The sequence below is a fragment of the Lacerta agilis genome, chromosome 14, assembly GCF_009819535.1.
Source record: "Lacerta agilis isolate rLacAgi1 chromosome 14, rLacAgi1.pri, whole genome shotgun sequence".
Lineage (NCBI taxonomy): Eukaryota > Metazoa > Chordata > Lepidosauria > Squamata > Lacertidae > Lacerta > Lacerta agilis.
In genome coordinates, this window is record NC_046325.1 from 3,890,661 (window position 1) to 3,913,816 (window position 23,156).

General features: G+C 55.6%; 1 protein-coding gene across 2 annotated transcripts; it reads right to left on the minus strand.

The window, feature by feature from the left end:
- Positions 1-1,011: 1,011 nt before the first annotated feature.
- Positions 1,012-23,156, minus strand: ZBTB4 (zinc finger and BTB domain containing 4). 2 transcript variants are annotated; one of them, XM_033171193.1, is made up of 3 exons: positions 22,834-23,156; positions 11,169-11,251; positions 1,012-5,113 (listed from the first exon to the last, which is right to left on the minus strand). In XM_033171193.1, the coding sequence occupies exon 3, from the start codon at positions 5,096-5,098 to the stop codon at positions 1,391-1,393; it is 3,708 nt and encodes a 1,235-aa protein (XP_033027084.1). In that variant the 5' UTR covers positions 5,099-5,113; positions 11,169-11,251; positions 22,834-23,156; the 3' UTR covers positions 1,012-1,390. The 2 variants fall into 2 exon arrangements, with proteins under 2 accessions (XP_033027084.1, XP_033027085.1); XM_033171194.1 differs by lacking the exon at positions 22,834-23,156 and adding an exon at positions 12,646-12,693.

Sequence of the window (23,156 nt, forward strand, 5' to 3'; positions counted from 1 at the left end):
TGCTGAGTTTAGGTCATTTGTGTATGTTTTTGCAGGGGGGGGGGGATCCCAGTACGGAAGAAGTGGGAGGGAATGTGTGTTACTGGGAGGGTGGTGGGTTATGGGCCTTCTTTTTCTTTTTTTTTGCAAAGGCGGCGTAAGTGGGATGAGCTTGGCGGAAATTAAAATCACAGTACACAGTGGAATCCGGTCTGTTCGCCCACCCCACTCCGGCTGAAAGGGCACCCCCCAAAAAAAGAGAGAGTGAGAGAGAGAAGGGCATGCTACCACGATGGCAACAAACTTGGCACCTCCCCTCCTGCAAAGTGTGTGCATATGCGATGCAAAAGCTGTTGTTGCAAAAACCCTGGAAGACCAGATCCTACAGAACCGTTGCTGCTGCTCACCATCTCAACAGGACACCCTGCCTCCTCCTCCTCCTCCTCCACCAATCCCACCCCTTCCTCCTCCTCCATCCAGCCGAAAGGAAAATGTGATTCATCTCCTTCAAGCTGCAAAACAAAAACGCACAGGGAGAAACAGTGCAGCTGTTAAAAGCAGAGGCAAGGCGCTGGGCCGGAGGAGGGGGGGCTGAGAGGGCACACACACACCCCAAAAAAGGGGGGGGAGAGGGTGGTAGGGAGGTGGGGGAGACAGTTCTGCGGAATGAGACCTTCTTCCCCTCGGCAGGGGGGGAAATGGCGATTTGGGGAAGGAAGGCAAGGAAGAGACCCGGGAAGGAAAGAGAAAAAGGGGAAACAGCTGGTGGGAGGAGCCAAAAAAGAGCTCCGCCCCCCCAAAGCAGAGGCTCCTCCTCCCAGCCGTACCTTCCCAGGCAGGGGTAACAGGGAGAGCCAAGACGGAGAGGGGGGAGACGACAACGAAGATTTGCTTGTGCAAGTTCACTCTGGAAATATATATACGGAGCAAGAAGACATTCATATGGGGGTCTGGTTGGGAGAAGGGGAGTGGGGGGAAGAGGGGTTACCCTGTACCTATTTTCGCTGCTACTTCTTTTTTTGTTTGTTTGTTAAAAAAAAAAAGTCTTATCTACGATGTGCCCCACTCCACAAACCGCTGGGATGTGAGGTTGTGGGTCAGGTGGCTGCGCTGTGCACCTCCCCACCGCCACGGCATCAACGCTCACCTCCAGATTCCACAGCTCTGTCTCTCTCTCTGCCACAGCGCTGCCACTGCACTCTGCCCCCCCCTGCCCCGAACATCCCTTCTCCAGGAGGAGGGGGCCGCCTTCCACAACCCCAGAGCGCCCCAATCCCTTCACTGGCTGGGCGGGAGCTGGAGTCCAAAGCCATGGGAGGGTGCCATCTTGGGGGAGGCCGAGTGGCGAGAGCGGTGCCACCCCTCGCCTCCGGCTGCCCCCCTCCGCCCCAACCTCCCTCGGTCCTCCCCTTCAGAGAAGGCTCCCTTTCTTCAGCCTCTCTGGGGCAGGCAGCTCCCCTCTGCCCTCGTGGGCCGGGCCAGCCCCCATCGCCATGGCCACGCTGGAGGCCGCAGCGGCAGAGCCGTCGTGGACCTCGCCGCGGCAGGGGTTCACCGAGTAGCTGAAGACGCCGGGCAGGAACGGGAGCGGCTGCCCCTTCTCGTCCGGGACGACCATGTTCAGAGCCACCGGGAGGGTGAAGTTGTACGGGTAGGCCGCCAGCAGCTGGTGGCCGTACATCAGGGGGTAGGGGTCCGGGTAGAAGCAGACCTTGCCACCGTCGCCACCGTCACCGCCGCCCGCCTTGCCCACGCCGCTGAACTGGATGGCGCTGGGGTAGGCGAGGAACGAGGGCGGCTTGTCCTCTAAGTCCTTGCGGGTCCGACAGCTGCCTGGCACCAGCAAGGGCAGCGGGTACTCCTGGACGGGGTATCGCTCCTCCTCCAGCTCGGGCGCCAAAGCCTCTTTCAGAGCGAGGCCCGTGTGCGAGATGACGGGGTCCTGCAGGGAGTGCGATAACCTTGGGAGCTCGGCGAGGCTGGTGGCCGCCTCCAGCACGGGCGGGTGGGCACTGAGCTCCTCCGGAAACGGGGACTTGTTCCCTCCTGCCAGGGGCACGGCCTCCTCTTCCGGCACCGGGGTGCGGCGTCCGTAAGGCTGCATGTCCACCGCCACGGGCCCTTCCTCCCCCTCCTCCTCAGGGACCTCTTGCGGGCACAAAGGTGCTTCGCCGCTGGAGGACGACACCTGCATCTCCTGCATGGTCTCCTCTTTGACGACAGGCGCCGGCACGACAGCCACGGGAGGAGCCTCCGCCTTCTTGGAGTAGGTGATGACGGTGGTGAGGGCCGGCAAGGGCGGTGGCTCGGGCGGCTCGCCCTCGTGGCGCTTCATGTGGCGGCTGAGGGCCGCCGCCGTCTTGCACACCTTGGTGCAGCGGGCGCAGGTGAACTTGACCAGGGGCTTGCGGCCTACGCGGTGGGCCTGTGAGGGCGCCAGGGGCGGGCTGTCCTTGGCGAGTCGCCCGTGCACTCGCTCGTGCTTCCTCAGCTTCTTGAGCGCGGAGAACAGCTTGCCGCAGGCGCCACATTCGTGCTTCCACTCGGAGCCGCGCACTGCTTTGGGAGCCTGGCTCGGCCCCTCAATTTCGGAGACGGCCCCGCGGCCGGCGGACACTTCTGCCGGCGCCGACTCACTGGTCACCACATCCTCCTCCTCCTCTTCTTCCTCCTCCTCCTCTTCCTCCCCGGCCTTCTCCGTCCTTTTCATCCAGCGCAGAGAGCGGAGCTTGCGGTGCCACCGGGACTTTTTCATCTTGGGCAGTGTGTTGGCGCCGGCGCCGGCTTTCCGCTTGGGCTTGTAGCTGTAGTAGGGCCGCCACAGCTGGTCTTCGGCGTCGCCCCTGTCGCTCTCTTCCTCGCCGCTCTCGTTGGCGTACCCCCTGCCGGCGTGCTTGCCGTGGGGGGCTTCCGACGCTGCCTCCTTCCCGCTCTGTTCCCTGCCGAAATCGAAGCGCTTGCCCCCGACGCGGCCGCCCTTGTCCAACATGAGGTCCGTCTCAGAGATCCGCCGCTTGACGATGGCTTCCTCACCAATGCGCACCGTGATCTGGCAGAGTGGCGCGGCGCGGCTTTCAGAGGTGGCCCCAACATATGCCGGCTTTGCCATGTACGTCATGGTCCTCCCAGACCGCGGCCCCCTGGCCCTGGGCTCCCCGCTTTCTTCCAGAGCCCGCTCATCTGCTTTCTGCGACTGGATGTACTCCTTCAGCACTTGCTTCTTGATAGGCCTGGCCACGGCGGAAGACGGCACCTGTGTCGGCGGCAGAGGCCCTGCCTCCGAAGACTTGCTGTTATAAGTGATCACCGAGGGCGTCTGCGACAACACTGATGTGCTGTGGACGATGACCGAGGAGGCGGGCCGGCCATAGGCAATGACAGAGGCAGCCTCTGCGCTCAGGGGCCCCGGCTTCTTGTCCGAAGGAGTGTTCTCGCCCGCAGCTGGGAGTGCGGCAATCTCCGGGCCTGCCGCAGTTTCCTGCGGCCGTGGAAAGCGTTCTGGCTCGGGCATCTCCAGGGAGCCGCCGTTGGCAGTGAAGACGGAAGCAATGTCGCCGTTGCCCAGCGAGGAGACCAGGTTGCCATCCAAGGAGTCCCCGTCGCCCAGCGCCATGGGGATGGGCTGAGCCGGGAGCAGGAGGTTCTCGGGCACCAGGCCTTGGCTGTAGGTCTTGTAGGGCCTCTTTTGGGAGCGCATGGGCAGGAGGCGGTAGAGCTTGAGGGCATTGAGCTTGGGCTTGTAGCCTCCGTTGGGCGTCTTCTCGGAAGAGATCAGGCCGGGGTTGATCCCGTGGAAGGCTTTCTGGTGGGTCTTCAGGTTGTAGTAGGTGACGAAGGTCTCCCAGCAGAAGATGCACTGGTAGCGGCGCTCACCCGTGTGCCACACCTCGTGCTTGGTGCGGTACTCGGCCAGAGCAAAGACTTTGTCGCAGTAGCGGCAGGGGTACTTCCTCCGCCACGAGTGGACGTTGGAGTGGCGCTTGAGACTCGAGAGCGTCATGTACGAGCGCTCGCAGACGGTGCAGAAGTAGATGATGTGCCCGTCGACCACTTTGACGAAGTGGTCTTGGTCCGAGATGTAGTCCATGCGCTGTAGCCCGCGGTGGCGGAACAGCACGCTCTTCTTGGAAGACGGCGGCGGCGGCTTGGGAGGCAATCCGGGACTGGGCAGCGCCTCACCCCCGGGGACGCCCTCCTCGGCCTTCTCCATCTCCTTGCACAAGACCTCGTGCGTCTGCAGCCGCTTGATGTGGATGAAGCTCTTGCCGCAGTGCCGGCAGGAGAGAGAACGGCGTGTCCGGTGCAGTTTCATGTGCAGGCTGAGCGCCGATGACGTGGTAAAGGAGCGGCCGCAGCTCCCGCAGCAGAAGGAGCTGGCGGCCGGGTAGGAAGCTCCGGACGGGGGCGAGCAAGAGGAGGCCGGCCCTTGGTGGTCCGCCTCGCCATTGGCGGCGGAGGGGTTTCCGGGGGAATCGTCGTGGTCCCAGCTGACGCCTCCCTTCAGCACGTAAGCCAGGTCTGTCTGGGGTGGCGGCACGGCGGCGACTGAGCTGAGGTTGTACAGGATCTTGGCGGTCTCTGTTTCGGGGTCGGGCTGGCCGTCGCTCGCCGGGCTGCAGGCTTTGGCCAAATCGTGGAAGCTGAGGGGGCTGGAAGGCTCCGCCGAGCGGGAAGGGCAGGTGAGGTCGATCGGCGAGCTGCACGGCCTGGAAGAGGCCCCGCCCGAGTCGTCCATCTTGGTGCCCGCCAAGGGGTCGTCCAGGTCCTCGAGGCGGGAGATGCCGAGGCGGCGGCCGACAGCCCCGATCTCCTTGGCGGCGGCCGGGCTGGGCACGGAGAGCCGGGAGTTGTAGATGAAGTTGAGGACGTCGGAGAAGACTTCCGCTTGGACGTCGGGCAGCTCCAGGATCTGGCTGGGCTGCTGGCAGGTGGACTCCTCCGACAGCACCTCCTTAAAGTACGGGCTGGAGGCCGCGAGGACGTTCTTGTGGGCCTTGAACTTGGTGTCTTCAGCAATGATGGTGATGTCGCAGAACTGACCGCGGAGGCGCTGCTCGTTCAGCTGGACCAGGAGGGAGCTGGAGTGGCCAATGTCCGTGAGCTCCATTGCTGCAGCCATTCAGCTGCCTCAGACCTGCAAGAGAGGGAGAGAGAAAAGGGGGCAGTAATGTCTGAGGTTCTCAACAAAGAGGGGGAACATGCAGGCTTAGTTGTTGCTGCTGCTGCTGCTGTTATCGTTATTATTAATAATCCGATTTTTTTGAGATTGAGAGACTGCCTCTTTGAAACGTGTTTATGCACTTTTGGGTGGGGGGAATTTAAAACTGTCATGTGATAGGCCAGAGAAGCCAGTCAGCTCAGTTAGTTGGCACGTGGTGCTGGTAACAACAAGGTTTGATTCCCATATGGGCCACCTGCATATTATTCCTGCACTACAGGGGGTTGGACTAGATGACCCCCCCAGTGTCCCTTCCAACTCTACAATGATTCTATGACCATGCATGATTATGATTATTCTATGTTTTTATATGCGTTGGAAGCCACCCTGAGTGGCTGGCGCAACCCAGCCAGGTGGGTGGGGTGTAAAAAATAAAATTATTATTACTAATTCATTATCCCGAACCACATACCAATTGTAGGGGGCCTGACAACTGCTCCATGTAGTCAAAAGACTGGTATTGACTCATTGGAAAGATGCTCCTTTGATCCAAGCGCAGACAATAGGACAACACCTCATTGAATGGATTGCTTTTAGACGCAGATTGGGAAGGGACCCTGAGGCTTATCTCATCCAATGGCCTCCAAAGCAAGGATCTGCAGCTGTCCCATACGGGGATCGAACCTGCCACCCTTGGCATGGTGAGCACCACGCTCTAACCAACGGAGCTGTCAATAATAATAATAATAATAATAATAATAATTTTAATAATAATAATAATAATAATAATAATAATAATAATAATAATAATTTATTTACTTAAACCCCGCCCATCTAGCTGGGTTTCCCCAGCCACTCTGGGCAGCTCACAGAACAAACTAAAACATCAAACATTACAAACTTCCCTGGGCTGCCTTCAGATGCCTCCTAAAAGTCAGATAGTTGTTTATTTCCTTGACATCTGATGGGAGGGCGCCACCACCGAGAAGGCCCTCTGCCTGGTTCCCTGCAACCTCACTTCTCGCAGGGAGGGAACCGCCAAAAGGCCCTCGGAGCTGGACATCCGTGTCAGAGCTGAACGGTGGGGGTGGAGACGCTCCTTCAGGTGTACTGGGCCTTAGAGGCCTTTTAGGGCTTTCAAGGTCAGCACCAATACTTTGAATTGTGCTTGGAAACGTCCAGGCTCTTACACATGGCCATGGTGCCTAGTAGCCATGGCCCCTGACCTCTCGAGAAGAGGGGCGCCACAGCTGGGGGAGAGGTCTCAGGAGGGGGTCTGCCTGACGGCTAGGAACGCCTGCTCTATTTGTTACATTCAAATCCCACCGCTTCCTCCCCGGAGTTCAAGGTGGCAGGCGTAATTCCTGCTCCTCCCCATTATCAGCCCCACAACAACCCTGCGAGGCAGGTCAGGCCGAGAGCGAGCGACCGGCCCGAGGCCCCCCAGCGAGTGGGGACTTGAACCCCCGCATAGGAAGGGCTGTGAGAAGGCAGCCAGGCCCCCAGCGGGCAGGAGAACCACAGGCCTCTGCTTCCCATCAGTCCCGAAATGTCACTTGGCTGCCGTTGACATGAGTCACACCAAGGGAAGCAGCGAGGTTGAAGCTGGCATGGGCAGGCCGAAGCCCAGCAGGGGAAGAGAGAGCGGCCTGTTTGGCTTGAGCGGAGAAGCCCCCACCCCACTGGGCCTGGCTCAGCGCTTGCAGCACCCACCCGGGCGCCCACCCCCTCCCCACTCCACCCGTTTGGGAGCCATTTTGCTCAAGGAGCTCGTTCCTCCAGCTGGCAAGCCTAAAATGGCTGAAGGGAACAAATTCCCGGTGCCAGCTCGGATTAAGCAGCTGATGCGTTGGCCCGGCCCGCTCTCCGGAGCTCAGCGCGGAAGCCGCTCCAAGAGGCTCGCCTCGTTGCCCCCAGACGATCAGGCGCCTCCTTTGGCCCGGCCGGCCCCCTCGTGTCAAGGGCTGGCCCCCGGAAGGCAGGCTCTGCCCTCTCCCTGCTGCAGAGATGCAGAGGCGTGGGAGAAAATATTGTGTGTGTGTGTATGTGAGAGAACAATAGGGATGCCCACCCTGTTTTCTTTTCTTCAAAGCCCGCCTTTCACAAACTTCCCTCCTCCCTCGGCCTGGGTGGGAACGTCCCAACAACGTCAAGGCGGGCGCAATTTCAGGCCACGGGGTGTGTGCGCGGATGGGCTTGTGCCTGCATGCACGGCGAGTGTGCATGCGTGCGTGCGTATAGCACAACGGCAACAATTCCTTGAGGGTCTCTCTTTCTCGCGCTCGCACGCACACACACACACACATATATAAACTCCCTTCCCGGCTGCGACAGGAGTACCCAAACGGAAAGGGAGTTTCTATGGAAACCGGCCTGGATGACGGAGGGAGAGAAAAAGAGCGGGGTTGGGGAGGGAGGGAGGAAGGAAGAGGCAGCGCTCTGTGGCACAGAGTAAGGATTTGAGGAGGGGGGAGACGTGTGGGCCCGGCTGACTGTGGGTAAACGCAGAGAGAGGGGGCATGGGGGATGGAGTCCCAACAGGTCCAGCACCAAGGATCTCTCTCTGGCCCGGAGATCCTGGACCCCACCTGGACCTGAACTGCAGTCAACCAGACGTCCTTTGGCATCTCCCTTCATCCCCATCTCTTGAGCCTGAAATGGGTCCCTGGGGATCCTCTACAGGCTCTGGTACCGGGGCCAACTGTCCCCCAGTGTCCAAGCATAGATCCCAGAGTTATCTTGGGGAAACCTGATCCCCACCTTCAACTGAGAGCACTGGCGGGTTGCAGCCCGATCCAAGGTGGGTTACAATAGGAGCACCTGGCAAATATATGTGGGCAAAAGCTTAAGAAACGGGTCCCCAGTTGGCATCAAAATCGCGTCCTGGGTCTTAAAATTATTATTATTTTGGGAGGTTTTTAAGGTTTGATGTTTTATTATGTTCTTTATATGTGCTTGAAACCACCCCCAGATGGCCAGGAAAATAATAATAATAATAATAATAATAATAATAATAATAATAATAATAATAATGTTGAAGAGATCTAGGGCGAGAGTAACACAGAACCACTCTGCCTCCCTGAGCCCTGCCCCACAGGAGCTGGGAGGCTTTGCTTTCACAGCTGAAATACACTCTGCACATGCCCGTCGGAACATGCCATTATGTTGGCAGCGCCTGAAACCTGAAGCTTCGAGAACATCTGTAAATACACCAGAGAGAGAGAGAAAGGTATAGGAGAATAAAGTCCATATATTTAATGAGGTTGGGTAGGGTCCCTGTGTCCATCCTATCCGGAGGGCGACTGATGTGGACCCTTCCATGGACACTGCATTTTCTCTCTGCCCCGAATGTGGAAATGAACGTGTGTGTCCCCCCCCCCCCAAAAATGGAACTGTCACAGGAAGGGAAGCGGGGAGCAAAAAACTTGATTTGCCTCGCCCGCCACTTCCGTCCGCCTGCAGTCCAGGGTGCTGCGACCGAAACAGGGCTCTGAAACTGGTGGGGAGAGAGAAAGGCTGGCGGGTCGTAAACAAGATGCGAGGCACGATGGATTTCTGCGGGCCCCGTGAGTCACGAAGGCTGAGGTCAGCAGATTGCAGGAAACAGCACAGCAGCCTGGAAGAGGCTGGAGGGGGAGGCGGAATGAGGGGGACTGCAATGTTGGGTCTGTGCACTGGAGAGAGAGAGAGAGAGAGAGAGAGAGAGAGAGAAAGAGAAAGGCCAGGATAGAAAAAAGACCCTCACCTGGACCAGCCTACTGCTGCAACCTTTGCTCACCTGGTGCCCTCCAGATATTTTGGGAATGCAACTCTCGTCCACTGTGCTGGCTGGGAGTTGCAGTCCCAAACCCGCGATGAGCACCGAGTTGGCAAATCTGCCTTACCGACTTGTGTGCGGGTTTCTAAAAACCTACCAAAGTCACCCTGCTCCGTGGAAGGGGAAAGCGCTCTGTCCCGAGGCTGGAAAACCCATAGGAATTTTGAGGCTTGCTACCAAATGTCTGCTCAAATTTTAATCTCCTAAAATGTTGGGTTCTTGAGCCTGGTTCGAAATCCCCACTTAGTGACCTTCGGCCACTTAAGGTCTCTCTCTCTCTCTCTGTGCCAAGCCTGCCATGCAGGGAAGCTGCAAGGATGAAACAGGAAAAATCTGTCTGTATTTTGTTCCAAGGGTCTTGGTAGAGGCAGCCTCGCCCTCTAGAAATTCCAGATATGCGCAGGCTTGTGGTCATGGGAAATGCAATTCACACATGCTCAGAGGCCCTCTTCACAAGCCACCCTGCAGCCTTAAAAAGGTAAAGGGACCCCTGACCATTAGGTCCAGTCGCGGACGACTCTGGGGTTGCGGCGCTCATCTCGCTTTACTGGCAGGAGGTGGCAAATTCAAGAGCCTTTCGGACAAGTTCCCGCTACTGCCGTCTCAAAATTCATTTGCCCTCCCTCCACTCTCTGCCTCAGTTTCCCCCATTAAAAACAAACAAACAAAAACCCCAAATGTAGCAGTCATCCTCCCAAACGCAACGAGGTCTCGTTCTTTTTTTAAAAAGGAAAAGGCTAGCTCTTTGTGCAATTGGGAAGGGCTGAGGTGGCTATCGCAGCCAACCACATGACAACCAAAACAGATCAATAAAAATGGCTGCCAAACGGCCTTATGTCTCATCAAGATAGGAAGCCTGAGACTGGAGTCAGAGCCTGTGGACACCTCACTAGGTCCCACACGAAACATTTAATTTGTATAGGTTCCTCCCGTTAAAAGTCTATTTCTGTTTGCCATTTAGCTCCGGGAGGAAAGAGATCTATGCAACTCTGACAGACCAGGCTTGTATGCTGATGGGGCTGGACAAATATTAAGAGGCTGCAAACATGGGGTGGGGACCCTCTAGGGCAGAGAAACAAAAAAAGCAGTGGTGGAGTGGGTCAGCACATCTGGCTGTTAACCAGAAGGTTCGAGCCCACCCAGGAAAGGGACCTGTGGGCAGAATTCCTTCATTGCATAGGGGTTGGGCTAGATGACCCTCAGGGTCCCTTCCAATTCTAGGATTCTATGTCTGAGCAATTAAAGGGCACAGAAAAGCAGTAAAAGCACTTTTGCGCCTCATCCTTTTCAAAAAAAAAATTGTGAGTGATTCAGAGTTCAACGAAGAACCAGACAATTCAGTCTCCATGGAAATATGAAGGCCAGCAAAAAGGGTTGAGGTCCCAATGCTGGAAATATATTAGGGGCTGGATGCCTGGACGGGCATAGGCAGGACTCCCGTTAATCCAAATTTGGCCCAGCCAACCTCGAGAAGCAAACGCTTCTAGACCAGAGACGGGGAATGTGTGGCCCTACAGATATGGCTGGACTCCAAGGCCCATCATTGCTAACTACTGTACTGGCCATGGGGCTGATGGGAGTTGGAGTCCATACCCGACAACTGTCCTGGACAAAAAACCCGCGAGAGCACAGAGGCTCATTCTGGGCACCGTGCTCTCCCGCACGGAAAAGCACGGCGTCACAAAACGCGAGTGGCATGGCTCCCGCGGGAGTGCGGCCCAGGAAGATGGCGTCTGGCAGTGTCTGCAGAGCAGGTTCTCTGGCCTAGACCACCCAGCCAAGGAGACTTTTGCTTTGCAAGGCAACCTTCAGGCCGGGAGGACTTGGAAACAAACCCACGGGGTTAAAAATGGCGAGCCAAACGGAACGTTCTAGAAGGAGGCAACGAGCCAAGGCGAAGGCCCTAGAAAGAGGCCGAGCCGAGTCACGGCAACCCGCCGGCGGTTGCCATGGGGACCAGAGCTAGAAGTTAGGGGCTGGCCTAGATCCAGGCACCGTTGCCGCGGAGACACAGATGGGGTGGTGACTGGCCTAGATAACAGCCGGTGTCGCTATGGCGACCGGGACAGGGAAACATGGTGGCGTTTCCATGGAGACCCACCCCCAAAGCTGGCGCCCTCCAGGTGGTTTGGACTACGATTCCCAGCAGCCCCTGACAGCGCCCCGAGGAGACCCAGTGGAAAGGAAAGGTAGGGTGATGGACGTCAGCCTTACCTACACGAGTAGACCACATCTATTGGGTGTCTGTGTCCCTGTTGCTCAAGACGCTGTCTCCAAATCTGCCTGAGCAGGACCCTCTGGGTGGGGGGGGGGCGGGAGGAGAAGAAAGAGATGACGCGTTACCCCAAATTTAAACTGTTTGTTATCCCTGGGCCCAAAACACCTTAAATTCTGCCGCTGGAAAAGGAACCTTCCGCAGCCAAGCCATTAAAACTCATGCAGCTTTTCGTTTCGGTTTTGGATTTAAAAAAAAAAAAAAAAAGAGGGCAGAAATGGCCAAATGGCGGGCAGAGTTGAGGCTGTGTTGCGTTTGGGGTCAGAAACAGGATTCCAGGCCTCAATAGGTACTTCACTCTCCATAAAACACACCCATCCCTCAATCTAGCTGCGATTCTTTGATTCTATAAGGCGCAGGAATGAATTCAATTATTCCCCCCCCCCGCCATTCATCAGAACTAGAAACTTGCTTCATTTAAAAAATAATAATAAACCCCAAGTGGGTGACTGACTATCCTCCCATGGAAGAAAAAGCTTACGAAGGTCTGAAATTCTCAGTTTCCCCTCTGTCAAATAAGACAGATAGCAGTATCAACCAGGACTTATGTTTTTAATGTGCCATTCCTGTTACTTCTGACTGAAGAGAGAAATAAAATCGAAAACAATACCCACTGCATTTAAAAATATTTTAAACGCTCGTAATTTTCCACAGCATCACTCTTTTTAAAAAAATAAAAATAAAAACAACAACCAACCATTGCTTTCATCACCTTTCCCTGAATGCTTGCCCGCCATTTCGGCGGAAAAGTTGCATCCGTTCCTCATACGCACATCATGGAAAAATTTGCCCCTATTCGCACAGTAAAAAGGACTTTGTGATTAACACCTTCCAGCCCAAACTCACAGGTTTCAGTACATTTAGACTACAAAAAAGAGAGTCACATATATTTATGTCTAATTAAATGGCAGATAACGGGAGCGAACAGCGAGAGGCTCGAAGCCTCAATTGCTCTTACGCCTCCTGAAAAATCCAGAAACCTTAAAATAAAATAAAGGATGTCACCAGCTTGCCGAGCTGCTATTTCTGTACCCCTTTGAGCACAGATTTGCGGAGGTTTTTTTTTTTTTTAAGGTTGTGTGGCTGAGGGGGGGGGGGAATCGGCCCTCCCTTTTCCCATCTTGCTGGCTGCCTCTTCCGTGCAGCATTCAGAAGAGGGGGCACCAGTTTTTCACAAGCTTTGGGCCACAAACGCCTGCCCGCCCCTCTAAAACCAAGTCCTGGATTCGAATCCAGAACCCTTATAAGGCGGCCTTGCTGCGACTCCAGCAGGCTTGGGCTCAATTCTGCTTCTAAGCACAAGATGCCATTCCCTTTCGATGCGGGATCTCAAGGCCTGGCTCCCTTCCCACCAGAAAACCGCCCACTCCGCTTTCAGAAAAAACCCCAAAGTCGAGGAATATCCTAGTAGCCTACCCCACAGATTTCCCCTCCCGGAATCGAAGCCCCCACCATGCTTCCCCGCGAGCGGTGGGGAGAGCCGAGCCCCCGAGCTTGCACACCCAAAGGAACCCGATCCCCTGCCATTTCCGGAGAGCCTGTGATCTCAGCAGCGCGGACTTCCTTGTGTTAACATCCTCCTCTCAAGCTCAGCACTAGAAGAATGCAGCAGGGCAGAGAGGGCGGAAGAGGAGAGGAGAGGAGAAATAAAAAGCGTTCCTGGCTGCCCGAGAGGCCACAGCCTCCAAGAGTCGCTGCCTGACAGGTCCAGGCAGCGTAACCTTTGCTGCGCAAGAGGGCCGGGGTGCGAGGATCGCTGCGATCGGCCTGCGTCAGCGCGTGTGTCGGGATCTGCAGCCTGTTGTCGGGTGTTACAGATGGGCGTAACCGAAGACGGGGACGCGATCCGCCACACCAACACCGTCGGGCCGAAATGGGCTTCAGGTGTCTTGGGTGTCGGCTGCAGAAGGGGGGGGGGCTGCTGCGTGTGTTGATTAGTTCAGATATCAAGGTTCATTATTATTCCACAAAATGTAAACCTCTTTAAAAGTTGCTGTAAATCTCATGACCTAGTTTTGCAGATGTGAGAGGGTATAGCAGGCGTTGTAAATTGAGCTGTAAATGTAGTATATAAGGAGCCTTGTGTACTCCTCTCTGTCCCCTGCTGGGTGGGTCACTGGTTGGGTCACGGTTTGTGGGATTTTGTAATCTCAGCGTTAACTTCTTTTTTCTATCATTAAAAACCAAGCAAAGGACCTGTTTTTGCATCCTCTTAATTATTTTAAATACGTGTCGTTTCCTCAGCGTATCTTCTGCGCAGCAGTTGCTCCGCTGAATTGTCATAACAGCGTGGGTGCGCATTCCTCTGCAAAATGGCAGGTGTCCACTGGGAGAAAGCCAGTTGCTGTTTGGGTATGTGGGTCAGGCCGAGAGGCCGACAGGAGTCACCCAATTGGATTCGGCCTGTGCGGGGAGCCTTCGGCAGCGAGTTTCTGCGCCTGGCATGATGCGGTTCCAGAACGGGCAATGTGGTCAGGAGCGCGAGATGACGCCGGCCCGGCATGGAGTGTGTGTTGGGTGCAGGCAGATGTCTCGGAGGGCGCGCTTCTGGGGACTGGAGGAAAAGAGGAGGGTGGCAGGGTGCATCCTGTGTCGATTTTGCAGGAAATCTGAAATACAATGGCGCTATGTGCATCATCGGAGCCGCACGAAATGAAGGCAGTCGGGAACTTTTCCTGCGCATCTTACAGCCACAGTCTGATGGGAGAGGTTTTGGATAGAGCCTGAGATCGCTGCAGAACAGAGTGAAAGGGTTCAGAAAAGCTGTTAAGTGGCGCAGCCGGGTACAATTTTGGCGAAGCTCCGAGTCAAATCGGTGTGTGTGTGTGTGAAAAAACAAGTATGCATCTGCATGCGGCAGAGGGGAAATCACAACAAGGGGTGCAAGTCTGCTGTAGTTAAGGTGGAAGGGGGGTGCTGACGGACAGCCGCCGCCTGACGTAACTGTGCGTCAGGCAGAGTCAAGCCGATGCCGTTATGGAGGTAATAAATAACTCTGACGGATTATTTTTCCCTTTCAAGCAAAGACAAGAAAATCGCTTCCAAAGCCAAAGGAAGTAGCCAAGCGCTCGCAAACCATTAACCGAAAAACAACACCAGGCGTCGCCATAGAAACACCAAACACTTCGGAAGTCGCTGACGACCCTGACAGAGGCTTGGAGTCCTCCTGGGCAACGGCCAGCTCCATCCAGCAGCTCTGAGAGGGGGCAGGAGAGGTCCTGCGGCATAGCTGCCAGATCTTGAACTCAGGTCCTGGGAAAAGGGAAGAAAGGCTCCCTTCTTTTATCCCGGGGCGGAGGATATTGACACAACTGCTTATTTGGGGGAAATAAAAACAACTGTAAGCGCAGACTCACGACAACCGTGGCCAATGGGTACGTCAGAGAGCAAAGGCACGGAAGAGATTCTGAGCTGCGATTGGCCAAGTCGGCCATGACGTCATGCCGGTTCCTTCATTCTCCTCCAACGCAACACACCACCACAGCCCCCGTTTTTTTGCAGGGACTAAAGAAAAACTGCCTTAAGAAAACACACTCGACGTTCTACAGATGCGCACGCCGTTAAAAATAACTATCGCGCCAACAGGCCTGTTTGCACATTTCCACAGGCAATCCCCGCAGCGAACCCAATGCAAAGAATGTGCTAAAAAATAAAAATAAAATAAAAACCAGGGATTGCAAGATCTCTCTCGCGCAAAAAGTCTTCCAAGCACCCGCAGATGATGCTGTCGCGTACTGGAATGTCTTAAGATGCTTGCAGCACCCAAAATCTTAACCCAGCGGCAATGCGCTAGCACAGCACACGCGGATGCAGAAACATGCATTCCTTCGTTGGGCGTGGGAATAAAGCGAAGGAGAGTGACCCAGAAATGCTCCGTAAAGGCGGCTGGGGCTGAGCTACAACCTGCTGCCTCGCGCAACCAGATGCTTTTTTGGGGGGTGGGGGTGAGGCAGGCATGGGCCTTAAAACAGCAAAGACCACAAACCCCTCAAGGAAAATCGTCGCCTCCCGGTCCCTCCAGCCCAGGTTACACACACACACACACCCCTGGCCAAAATACACAACTCAATAATGCACTGATTTGCCCCTCTGAGCAATGGCTATGCACCCTTAACAACTATACCTGCAAGTAACAAAGCCTGTTGTTTTGTAAACAGAGGTTGTTTTTAAAGTAAAAATGACTTGTTTCGTTCTGTATTTTTGGGTGGCAGCCAACGCTTCTTAGAATCCGCCTGCTGGAATTAAGGGACAACGCTGACTTGGGTTTAGTAATTTATATGGGGCTACTCTTGAGTAGGTCTTTCTCCTCTTGTTCTTGTGAGAGCCACTAAAGCAGCGCAACGATATTGAAAGATAAACACACAAACAGAAGCCCCAAAGCGTTGTTGTTGTTCTTCGTTTCATTTCTATACTGCTGTATAGTTTAAAGAAACGATCTCAAAGCGGTTTGCAGCACATTAAACATCAAATAAAACCATCTGGAGTAAAGCAAATGCAAGCGTCAAGGAAAATATTCCAGATCTTTTCTAAGTGGCATTTTGCTTTCCCCATATTCATTTACTGACTTACTTTATAGAGCTGCCCAACAGCAGAAGGACTCTAGGAAGGCAGTGGGGTGGGGTGGTTAGAGCAAGGGTCAGCAAATTTTTTCAGGAGGGGGCCGGTCCACTGTCCCTCAGACCTTTTGGCGGGCCGGACTATATTTTGAAGGGGGGGGGGAAATGAACAAATTCCTATGCCCCACAAATAACGCAGAGATGCATTTTAAATAAAAGGACACATTCTACTCATGTAAAAACACGCTGATTCCCAGACCGTCCGCGGGCCGGATTGAGGGGATTGGGCTACAGCCGGACCCTGGGCCTTAATTTGCCTACCCATGGGTTACAGTAGGCTTCCTGAACCTCGGTCCTCCAGATGTTTTTGGCCTACAACTCCCATGATCCCTAGCTAGCAGGACCAGTGGACAGGGATGATGGGAATTGTAGTCTCAAATTATCTGGAGGGCCGAGGTTGAGGAAGCCTGGGTTGGAGTGTCGGACTGGGAACTGGGAGATGTGGGTTCAAAACCCCACTCAGTCATGAGGCTCCCTGGGTGACCAGGGACTCAGTCGCAGCCTCTTCGCCTACCTTACAGGGTCATTGTGAGGATTAACTGAGCGGGGGGGGGGGGGGACAGTAAATGAGCTCTTCTGCTCACCTGCTTAAGAAACCTGGAGGGGCCAACCAGAGGGGGATGTCCGTCGCCAACCTGGCACCCAGAGATCTCCACAGGTTGCAATTGGACCCACGCCAGTCGCAGAACAAGCCGGGCTGATTACTAACACTGGTTGTGGGGCACTGCCTCCCAAAACGTGGTCCATAGTCAGGGATGGGCCACAGTCTCCCCAAATCTCTTCCCTATGGGAAAGCCTGCAAGCAGATTCGCCATTCTGAAACCCAAACCCTCCCAGCTCTCTCCACAAAAAAGAAGAAAACAACACACTGATGACAGGAAGGGTGCATGTGTGTGAAACCCAATGCTTTTAAAATAATTTTTTTAAGGGTAACCAGCGTTCGCGTGTGGAAGAGCGGCAAATCCCCGGGGGAAACGATCTTGCATTGCAGGGGGCTGGAGTAGATGACCCAACGGACCCCAAATTCCAATCCTGCAGCGGTTCTGGGAGTAGGTGCTCTGATTCAGAAGCACGTAGATTCAGGAAGAAGAAGAGGAGTTTGGATTTGATATCCCGCTTTATCACTACCCGAAGGAGTCTCAAAGCAGCTAACATTCTCCTTTCCCTTCCTCCCCACAACAAACACTCTGTGAGGTGAGTGGGGCTGAGAGACTTCAGAGAAAGAAGTGTGACTAGCCCAAGGTCACCCAGCAGCTGCATGTGGAGGAGTGGAGACACGAACCCGGTTCCCCAGATTACAAGTCCACCGCTCTTAACCACTACACCACACTGGAGCAGGGAGATTGGTTCTGGAGTGCCTTATCTGCACCAAATCCTCTTACACCCAGCTTTAAAGTTGTGTTCCATGTCCTAGGGCAGTGGTAGGCAAAATAAGGCCCGGGGGCCGGATGCAGCCCAACCACCTTCTAAATCTGGCCCGCGGGCAGTCCGGGAATCAGCGTGTTTTTACATGAGTAGAATGTGGCCTTTTATTTAAAATGCAACTCAGGGTTGTTTGTGGGGCATAGGAATTCGTTCATATTTTTTTTCCAAAATACAGTCTGGACCCCCGCAAGGTCTGAGGGATGGTGGACTGGCCCACGGCTGAAAAAGTTTCCTGACCCCTGTCCTAGGGGCCCGTCATGCAACGTTTGGGTTTTGAGCGAAGGCCTGGAAACAAACACACCCCAATGCTTTTCCTGGAAGAATGACCTTTTCGGAGAGAGGCAGAGCGTGGTTCCTGCTAGCTAGCATGCAAACAAGCAACGGGGAGGCCGGCCAGCCGGCCTGCCTGCCTCACGCAGCAGCATGAAACCAACGGCAGAGGAGAAAAACAACAAGAAGCCAGCATAACAATGGAGATCAGGAGGACGTTGGAATCCCTCCAGCGAAAACATAGCCCAGCCCAGCCCGAGTGTCCCCTGGAAATGCCCTCTGCCAGGGCTGGCACCGGGACAAGATGGCTGCTGGCCGGCCACGCAAGGGCCCCTCGCAGGGAGGGCGTCCGTGTAAAATGGAAACCACGGGCAAATCTTGTGGGACCCGGCCTATTCTTCCTACGAAATATTCACACACACACTGGTAAGATTGCCGGGTTTCCTACTCTGGTCTTGGGCCTTGTTTGGCCCCAAAATACTGTTGTGAAAACAGGTAGTACGTGGAAATGAGGGAGCTACCCTTCGAATGCGGCCCTCCAGTCCGCCAGTGTGGCCCACAAAGAGCTCCCCAGGCCACACCCCCTTTCTCCAGGCCACATCCCTCACTAGGCCAGCTTGCTTGGCACCCATCCTTTCCCCGGTGTAGTGGCTAAGTGACCGACTGAGCTACGATCAGGAGGTCCTGGGTTCAAATTTCGCCTCTTCCATGAACTCAGAGGGGGCGTTAGGCCAACCCTTCTCCTTCTCAGTCCTCAGTCCTCCCACCTGCAAAATGGGGGTGGGTGGGGAAAAGCAATAATAGCGACTTACCTCACATGTGTATCCGTTTGGTTCAGCAACATTTTCGTGAGAATTATAGCACGGTCCTTTATTTCTAAAGCATACTTTTTCCTATTTTAAAATGATTTTTTTAAAAAATGTTACTGAACCCAAAGGGCTGAAAAGGGGCTGTGTCAGGTTTGTTTATTTGGGATAGCTCAGTCGGTTGAGCACGAGACTCTTAATCTCAGGATCTTGGGTTCGAACCCCACGTTGGGCAAAAGTGTCCAGCGGGTTGGGCTAGATGACCCTCGGGGGTCCCTTCCAACTCTGCAATTCTACGATTCATTGCCTCTAGACCCCACCTTTCCTCCAAAGAGCTCAAGCTGGCACACACAGCTCTTTGCCGTGACATCCTCGCCACGGCCCCGAGAGGCAGGTTAGCCTGAGAGCGAGGGATGGGCCCAAGGTCACCCAGAGAGCTTCACAGCCGAGCCGCCTGGCCTTGGCAAACCTTTCCTCGCCGCTTGCCGCTCTGCCTGGGCCAGCCCTGCAGTCCTCCGGGGAGTGGGCCATGATAGGGCTAGGAGCAGGTCTGCAGGGGCCACACACTACCCCCGGAAAAATGGCAAACCATTCTCAACAACATGCATCTTAAAAACAGGCCCCTTCAAACGAAGGAAAGCAAGCGGCTGTTTTCTACCCTTTACCGATATTCCAAGAAGCTAACCCAAAGTCCTTTTTTAAAAAAAATGGGGGGGGTGTAGTTTTGCATGCATCCATCTTCCCCCGTTGCATCGCAGACCCTTCAAAAGCTCACAGACAAACACAGAAGCTGGGGTCTCCACAGCACTGCCTCGAGGGGCGGTGCCGTTTTTGCGCTGCGTTTCCTCGCCGCCCGACATGCTTAGATCACGGAGAACCCCGCACAGTATCTCAAGACCCTCCCAGGCGTTTCTCACAATGGCATTCGGGGCACACCGTCATTCGTAAGCATGTGCGCACCAGAGAGCTCTGTGCGCCCACAAAACAAGCCTCTCGGCTGCGCACTAAGTACGGACATCCGCTCACAGCCACGTTCTCCCATGCATGCGCAGGGCTGCTCTTACGGGATCAAGAGGGGAACATGCCTCCTCATACGTGTCACCTCACGCGCCCGTGCATTTGACGGCCTCTCGCTCTGCACCCGCGCAGAGCCCCAGGTGCGAAAGAGGCGGCCAGGTCGTGAGAGGAGAAAGCGTTAAGTGATTGATGCAGGCAAGGGAATGGAATAGGGGCAGAGAAGAGCGTTAAGGGATTGCGGCAGGAGAAGGTGCCAGCGAGAGGGGGACGCGGGTGAGGACGATGCTTACAAACAGTGCGGTGCAGTGGTTAGAGCAGGCTTCCTCAACCTCGGCCCGCCAGATGTTTTGAGACTGCAATTCCCATCATCCCTGACCACTGGTCCTGCTAGCTAGGGATCATGGGAGTTGTAGGCCAAAAACATCTGGAGGGCCGAGGTTGAGGAAGCCAGGGTAAGAGGCCAGGGTTCAAATCCTCCCCCTCCCCCCACAGCCATGAAGTTCACCGGGTGCCACCTTGGGGCCAGCCGCTGCCTCTCTCAGCCTACCCTACCTTGCAGGGGTGTTGTAAGAATAAACTGGGGAAGTGAAGGACCATGCACTTCAGCTCCTCGGAAGGAAAGGCGGGGTGGAAAAAGGCGGGGAATAAACAAGAGAAATAAACATGTGTGGATGAGGGCAGGGGGCGTGTCGAGAGGGTGTGTTCGGTGGCAGAGAGAAGATATGAGAGGGGAAGAATTTTTTGTGTGTTTGGTGTGTAAGCGTACGTGCAAGATGTGGCCGTGTGTGTGGAAATGAGGCTGCAACGATGGCCTAAGGGATATGGGGTTATTAAAGCCAGTTCGAGAGGGGGGAAATCCCCAGCCTCAGGGTTTCGTATCGGCGCCGCTAAAAGGAATCTGGATGTGACCCTGATCTTCCCTCCCACTTTGCTTCCCGCTGAAAGCTGAGACCGGCCACCAAAAATGTGAAGTATTTCCCCCAGCCCTGGCTGAGGAGGGGATGACAGCATACGGAAGTGTGACGGTCCTGTGTTTTCGGCTGAGGAGGAACGAACAGCAGGCCGGCAGCCTTGCCCTAAGCTGGTTGCAAACAGCAGGGCCCTCACACAAGGCAGAGATCCCCACAGTGCGGTATAGTGGTTAGAGTACCGGACTAAGGCCTGAGACGGCAGGGTTCAACTCCCTACTCAGTTGCAAGGCTTGCTGCTGGGTGACCTTGGGACAGTTGCCGGCTCTCGGGCAAGCCAACCTCACAGGGTTGTTGTGAGAACAAAAGGGAGGGGACGGCGTACGTCACCTTGGAGGAAAGACAGGATATAAATCAATTAATAACGTGAATGGAGGATGTTAGCTAGGATTGCCATTGACACCCAGTTTGGATTTTCTTCCTCAGGCCTAGAATATTGTCCTGGGAGGCTCGGAGGTTTCTGTTTAGGATTTGGCACGTATTTTTGTGTCCGCCGCAGGAGTGGGATAGAGTTAAGACACCGAGAGAAATTCGATATAGGGAGAAAGGGATATAGGGAAAACAGGTCTGAGGCACGCACAAGAAAGGCAGGCGAAGAGAGAGGGGATGACAGGAAACAGAAAGGGTCTGCTGAATGTGGTGCGCACAAGAACTGACAGGCTTGTGGCGAGGTTGTTGTGAGGAACTGAACAGCACCGGATAGCGACACGCACATCCAAGACACGCGAGGTGTTTTTTTTTGGAGGTAAACAGGAGATTACGAAGAAAGGAGTCAGTGTCATTAACAGGCAGTGTTTTTCCTTATGGAATGGTAGGACTGGAAGGGACCCCCGAGGGTCTTCTAGCCCAACCCCCTGCAATGCAGGGATCTAAGGCAGGCTCTGCCAACCTGGTGCCCTCCGGGTGTTTGAGGGCAGCACAAGGGCTGGTGGGAGCCCTTGCCCAAAACATCCAGGAGGCACCAGATTGGCAAAGGCAGGTCTCAGAAATGGCACATGGGCATGTACGTGAGGCAGGGTGCTCAGCGCCTGAAAAGCAGGGACCATCGGCGGGAGGCAAACTTCTGAGGTGCACCAAGCATGCGCTGTTTTGGGCATAGGATGAGCACTGTTGGGTCAGGAAAACAACCAGAGCCTCAGCCACATTAACCCTCAGCGTTCCCTTGCAGAAGAGAGAACCAAGGAGAAGACCAGGCAAAGAGATGAAGGATGAACAGGATCCCTTCTCCTAATGAGGTCACCCTCACCCTCACAGCCTCCCCCCCTTCATGTTGGGGTGGGGGGGTGCTGTTCCAGGCTGCCCATCCCCATCCACTTCAAAACTGGCCCTTTACCAGTATTTTTGTATTACTGCTGTGATGGAAAAAACTCGCATGCAAATATCCAAACCCCAAATATCGAGGTCGCCCCGAACACTTCCAAAAAAGGATCCCCCGCCGAGATCCAACGCCTCTCTATTAACCCATGAGAAGCACAGGAGTGCGTGAGCCTCGCGCCATCCCAGCACCCGAAGAGAATCGCCCAAAGCCGCCGGAGGCACCCAGCGCTACTCGCCTCCACCCCGCGCTAAGGCACGCACAAGCGCGCAGCTCCGCTCGCTAGGATCCCAGATCCAGTGTATAGGATGGCTGCAGGAAATCCGCGGAATCCCCCCCTCTCTCTATATATATATGAGGGTTGCTTCCAGAATTAAAATTAAGAAAGCCAGATCCACTACCACAGGCCCGACATTTCGGCCCAGGGGTCCCAAAAATATCCCGGATCGCCCAGGGGTCATTTCCGGAATAGGTGTGTGGGGGGGGAGGACCCTTCAAGGTCTCCCATCCATTCCTCCCCCCCCCCCCCCCCCAAAAGAGAGAGATCGAAACATGCAATTCGTGGCGAGGATGCTAAATGCGCAGATTCGGCAGCTCTTTCGCTGAACCCCTCCCACCCCCCAAAAAATAACACCCTGCCAAGCAGGCTCTCCCCACCCCGCACCCCTGTTCCTGAATCCCCGGGCCGACCACTTTCCAAGTGTCTGGAGAGTTCTAGAACCCCCGCCCTGGAAGGGGAAAAAAACTTTCCCTTTCTTGGGTGGCTGGGTGTGTTTGTTGGGGGGTGGGATGTCCCTTGGTTCTTTCCCGGGACTGGCAAGGACCCCCCTCCCTCCGTTCCCAGCTCCGGAGATCCGGATGCCCAATTACGCAGCTGGCTGGAGGGCGGCGCGCCCCGGCGGCGATCTTGGCGCGCGTCACGGGGAGAAAAGTGCCGTCGCCGGGCGCCCCATTTGGACACCCCTCCCCAAACACCACGGGGCCCCGGAACGATCCCCGTCCGGCCCCAACCCCACCCCAGCTGGCGATCCCGGGGAGTAGGCCGCCTTGGAAAAGGGCGCTTGGCCGGGGCCCTCTCCGGGCGCCCGCGGGCAGCCTCGCCCTTGTTTTGCGCGCCCCGAGGGCAGAGCACGGGACCGGGGCGCCTCGGGTGGGAGGCTCCCCCCGTCGGGTCGGCGAGCTCCTACCTGCGTGTCTGCTGCTGCTGCAGCGGCGCGGCCAGGCAGCCCAAGATGGAGTCTTCTCGCCCCGCCATTCATGCTCGCAGCCTGCTTGGCACGGGACGCCGCTCCCCTCGCTCGCCGCCGCCGCCGCCGCTCCGCGCTCTCCTCTGGCTCCGGCGCTCCGCTCAGCCCGCCGCCGCCGCCGCTGCCTCCCCCTCTGACATCATCGAAGGCTCAGCCGAGTCGGAGCGGCTCAGCCTCGGCGCCGCCACGGCAGCCGCACGCAACTTCGCCCTCGGTGCGGGCCAGCCCTCCGGCCCCCAGGACGCCCCCCAGGAGAAGCGAGC

What these genes read in the sequence shown, in the direction of transcription:
- ZBTB4 (XM_033171193.1), bottom strand. Translation starts at nt 5,098, where the DNA reads ATGGCTGCAGCAATGGAGCTCACGGACATTGGCCACTCCAGCTCCCTC.